The following is a 4,912-nucleotide window of genomic DNA, read 5'->3' as shown; positions in this document are numbered from 1 at the left end:
ATTATTTGTCCAGATCCTTCATTCAAATTCAAATTCATTAATCCAATTAAAACCCAATAATACTTAATTCTTTGATTCAAATTCATTAATCCAAATAAACCCTAATAATATTTGATTGTTTGAGTTTTACAGTTCAAATCCTGATATGACCATAGAAATCATAATGCTTTTAAAATCAAGCATCCAATTTCAATTGGAAGAAAGAATATGGGTGTAAGTCTAGATCTATAGTAGTTTGGTTTTTGAAAACCATCGTATTTTTGGTGACATATGTTAAAATTATTTTAAATTTAGTTCCATTTATTGTAACTTTTTTCACATTGCACGCAAGAGTTGAAATTCTTTTAAATTTTAGTCATCAAATGAAAAATACATGTGAGAATTAAAATTAAAAAAAAATTAATTTATAAATACGAAAAAATCGTAACAGATAGGACAAATTGAACAGACCCTAACATATGTCTTGCCTGCCTTGATGTTTAGTATATGCCAAAGAGTTAGATAACCATCGCACAAAGTACCGAATGCAACATCTATTTATATACCGAATAGGTAGATAACCATAGCAACGAAGAACGCTGGCGAAATATCAGTTTGAGCGCAACTGCAACTAAAATCTAATCTATTTTTTCACTTAAAAAAGCACTACAAAGATTTCTCAGTATCCAGAAAGAGGACCTACAACAGCTCAATACTGTCTGTAAAAGGAATCGAGAGCCGATGCATACTGTTGCGTCCCAATGACATCGACCACTTGTTGCTGCTCCTATGAAAAATGCTCTTCTACTGTCTTTATTAGTAGTGGTCGTGTCACTGGGCTAACGTCTGCTTTGTCGACCAACTAGCAGGGAGACAGCCTCAGTAAATCATCAAAATAGGGAATATGCTCTTGAATATGTTATGTATTCTGAAAATCTTGCCGCTGCTCGTCACAGCAGCCACAACAACGGTCTAGTCAAAATTCATATTTAGTCCTCCGAGAAACTTTGGCCTGAATTGGGTTTATCCAAACCCAAAGTAAGAAAATGACAAGTGTGTAATAGCCTGAGAAATGTCGTGGCAAATCCTAATCCTGAGACATGTTTTCTGGTTGCTCTTCATTGTCCCTGGTGTCTCCAACAGCCTGAGATACAATAATATCTGATTCATCTCCTGAATTGTAAAAAGATCTATTGCGACTTGATTCCACATTTCTCGTTTCACACCATCCCAGATCACTGGATAATGAATGAGGTATAGATTGCAGGAAGTTGAAGTACGCATACTTAATATCGAACTGCATATCATACCCTGTCAGATAAAAAGTAACTTTGGAACTTAAATCTTGAAATCGGGGCGTAAAAACTAGAAGAAGGGTTTAAATGTTAGTACAGTAGTTTATCGCGATAGTGAGTCCCGTTTCATCTGGGCTTTGTAGAACATGATGAAACCACATGCTAGGCCTGCATAATATTCGAAATGAAACTGTCGTTAACTAGTCTAATCGACCAAATGACGTGCAAAAGAGTTACTTCAACTGTAAAGTATCGACGAAATTCCAGAACCTAAAAATGGAAAATAAAAATAAGTAAAAGAGAAAGAAAAGTTTAAGGATGTCACGAAAATTTTGTACATGAGGTTTCAGGTTTTCTGTTTAAGGGCCCAACTTCATTCTTACAGCAATATATATAGACAGTTGAGAACTGGAAAATACTGAACCATGCATCAGATAAATAAGTGTCCGCTGATTAATTTCGAATGTCATAATATATCATAGACCTCAAGGAACTTGTATTTAACCTAGTAGAATCCTCTGATGTTTAAGGTACATTATGATGCTTGTGGATTGCGTCAGCGACTCGGCTGAAATTCCAAACTACACTGCATATCAAGACTTGGACAATCTTAATTCATTAATGCAGTCTAAGTATTCAGAAAAGGCATATAAATTGAACAGACAAGGCATATACTCTCCAATCTCCATTGTATTTGCAAATTGTTAAAACTCAGTCATATCATGTTTGGCCGATGTTATTGTATATACCCACTGTAAAACCATATTACTTTGTCATAAATCAACCACATAAAGGATATGAAAAATTTGACAACAAATTTCATCCGATCATCAAATAATATTCTTATTTCTTACAGTAATACTCCTTTCCTTACGGCAACATTTATTTCCTCACCGTTTTTTTCTTAATCCAAGATCACTTCTAAGCAAGATGAAAGATTAAGACCCCAACACGACCTCCAAAATCCAACTACCCTCTCTGTGAAGTGTGAATATAAGCATTCAAATGACAGAAATTAACAGCATGGACAGTTTTTATAAGCATAACTAAGTTCTTCAATGTTGTGTTTGGACCGATAAATTTGGATTGGATGGAAGGATTTAAAGCAAGAATTTCAATGACTCCACATGAAATGGATGTGGTGAAGTTCATCACAGTGCCACCAAACGTAGTTTAAAATGAAAGTTCAAGGATTTGATGCAATTTATTCAAATAAGTTTGAAGAAGTTTTTGTCTGTTACAAATTTTGATTTCCCCATGTGTTCGGATCATTGAAATTTGTTCTTAAAGATTTCAAATCCTTAATAACAAATACAATGATCCGAACACAAGATAGGGGAAATCAAAATCTCTAACAACAGACAAAAAATTCAAGATTTCAAGGATAACGAAAAGCTCACAAATAAAGCATCTCCCCGGCCTTAACTGTAACTTCAAACGGCTTTGGTCCATTGAAATACAAGGGAAACTTCTCCACTTCTCTCTGTTTCTCCTCAGGCAAAGGGTACGGATCCACACTGCACCACGGTACATATGCAACTGGATCCTCTAGCTCCAGTGTAAACTCTCCACTATCCTATGATACACCAACAACGGCACAAACTTCTCGAGTTTAGTTCACAGATAAGCATCCAATCCAAGGAATCATTTTATATTAATCTTGAGCATCATCATTCTTCAAATTTATAAAAGCCCGATCCTATATAACTGATATAAAGAACAGGCGTTTATAAATGAACATTATTTCCTCACAACATCCGAACAGTATGCATATTTCTCACCTCTACAAATCTATAAAAACCAAACATTTTCAAAGTCCATTCAGCAAAGTGTCTTCGTTCCTCTTGTTCTGTCCCTACTTACTAAAGAACACTGATGAATCAACATCCTCAACCACTTACATTGCAAGAACACTCTCTAAATTACCAACTGATTATACAACAGTGTAATATAGATGCAATGTAATTAACTCCAAGATTGTTTGCACAAACCACTCTATTACATTTCCTCCACTAATATAATCAATTACACATAACAACCAAACAATCAAACTCACAAGCAATCAATGTCGTGAAAACAATAAATTTGAGCCCCTCATTGTTCAATCCCAGAAAAGAAAATCTACCTGGTCATAGCAATACTGAGCAGCGGGATATTCACGGATGTACATTCTATGAACATCGGTGGGGGGAAGCAGCAGAAAACGCTTCTCCCCAGTAATCACAACATAAAGATTCTCATATTGATCCTTGTGAAACGAAGTCTCCGAGAAATGGTTCCCGACCCACAGATTCACAGCCTCCGGCGAGCACCCCAGCGCCTCGGTCGCCCACGGAATATGCTCCTCGCAGTCCCCCGCCAGCGCCCCATATTCGCTACGGAAGCAGTCATTCTGCTGCTGCAAATACGCCACGGTTTTCTCTTCACCCGACGCCAGAACCGAGTCCAACGCTTCAGGAAAAGGGAGCTTTTGGACATGTGCTGAGGCGAAGCAGAGAGCGGAGGGGGAAGTGGGGTGAGGAGCGAGAGAGTCGGCTTTTCCGGTGGGAGTGAGGTGGAGGGAAACGGAAGTAGTGGAGAGGGTGGTACGGAGATAGGCGGCGGAGCGCCATAAGGAAAGAGCAGGCCAGTGGGGGACGGCGGCGGAGATGAGGCAGGGCTTGTTCGGGGTAACGTAGTGGCGGAGGAATTGGAGTGGGGTGGGTGGGGTGGGGAGGTGGTCTATGTGGGGTGGGGTGCCCAGGCTTAGCTCTCTCACTTCTTGCCATAGATTCTGAACTGAGGATTCAATTCTTTCCGCCATTGATGAACACTGTGATTGAATTCCTACTGATTGTTGAAGTTCTTGTAGTAAACTTCAAGAATCACAGCTCCCCTGAAATCGATTTCGCTGGAATCAAATAATTATATCCCATTTTAAGATATTTAGCAATTCATTAAATTTATCAGAATATAGCACAGATTTTCAATATAAGTTGGATTAAGGGAGAATTTCTTGCAACAGCCCATGATTTCGTCGGCTTACAAGTCCTCCTGCGTACTTTCAAATTTTGTATGATTTGATCATAATTTTATGTTTTTTATAAGAAAATTTTGAATGAGAATCAGAAAAAATATATCTATAGGATAAATCACACAGACCTTCTATAAAATTTATTATAGTTATAAATATTCTCATTATTTAAAAAATTATAAATATGTGATGATATTATTAATTTTTGAACGAAGATATGAAATTTTAATTTTATCCTTACTGTAATTTTTTATTTTTTTTAAAAATTAAAAACTTATAACAATTTATAATTACCCACTTAATTTATAAAAAAAAAGAAATAAAAAAGAAATAAAATTATAATTTATAATCCTCAATAACATATTGGATCAGTTCATCATTTTTTATGGACGGAAACTTAACAAATTAAGCTAATTATTATATAACCGTTAAAATTAATAATATTTAGTTTGTAGGAACGAATCACTCTTAAATTATAGGTTCAATTTTTCTTACGAAAAAATACATAAAACTTCCTGTGTTTTAAAAAATTGATTAAAAACTCTTTTTTATCTTAAACATAGGCCAAAACTCCTCTGTGTTTTATAAAACTCAACTCAATCGCTCCCTCTCTGTTAAATCTAAC

General features: G+C 36.1%; 1 protein-coding gene across 1 annotated transcript; it reads right to left on the bottom strand.

Moving 5' to 3' along the window:
- On the bottom strand, positions 435-4,335 carry LOC105159751 (jmjC domain-containing protein 7). Its single transcript, XM_011076942.2, has 4 exons — positions 3,400-4,335; positions 2,675-2,850; positions 1,372-1,442; positions 435-1,290 (listed from the first exon to the last, which is right to left on the bottom strand). Exons 1-4 carry the CDS (start codon positions 4,075-4,077, stop codon positions 1,067-1,069), a joined length of 1,149 nt encoding a protein of 382 aa, XP_011075244.1. The 5' UTR covers positions 4,078-4,335; the 3' UTR covers positions 435-1,066.

Source organism: Sesamum indicum, linkage group LG1 (genome assembly GCF_000512975.1).
Source record: "Sesamum indicum cultivar Zhongzhi No. 13 linkage group LG1, S_indicum_v1.0, whole genome shotgun sequence".
Lineage (NCBI taxonomy): Eukaryota > Viridiplantae > Streptophyta > Magnoliopsida > Lamiales > Pedaliaceae > Sesamum > Sesamum indicum.
Note: the sequence above shows the minus strand (reverse complement) of the source record. Positions and strands in the feature narration are given on the sequence as shown.

Coding starts and splice junctions, on each gene's coding strand:
- LOC105159751 (XM_011076942.2), bottom strand. CDS start 4,077: ATGGCGGAAAGAATTGAATCCTCAGTTCAGAATCTATGGCAAGAAGTG. Junction 1,443..2,674: donor GCCGGGGAGATGCTTTATTT/GTGAGCTTTTCG, acceptor AATATTATGCAG/GCCTAGCATGTGGTTTCATC. Junction 1,291..1,371: donor CACTATCGCGATAAACTACT/GTACTAACATTT, acceptor TTTATCTGACAG/GGTATGATATGCAGTTCGAT.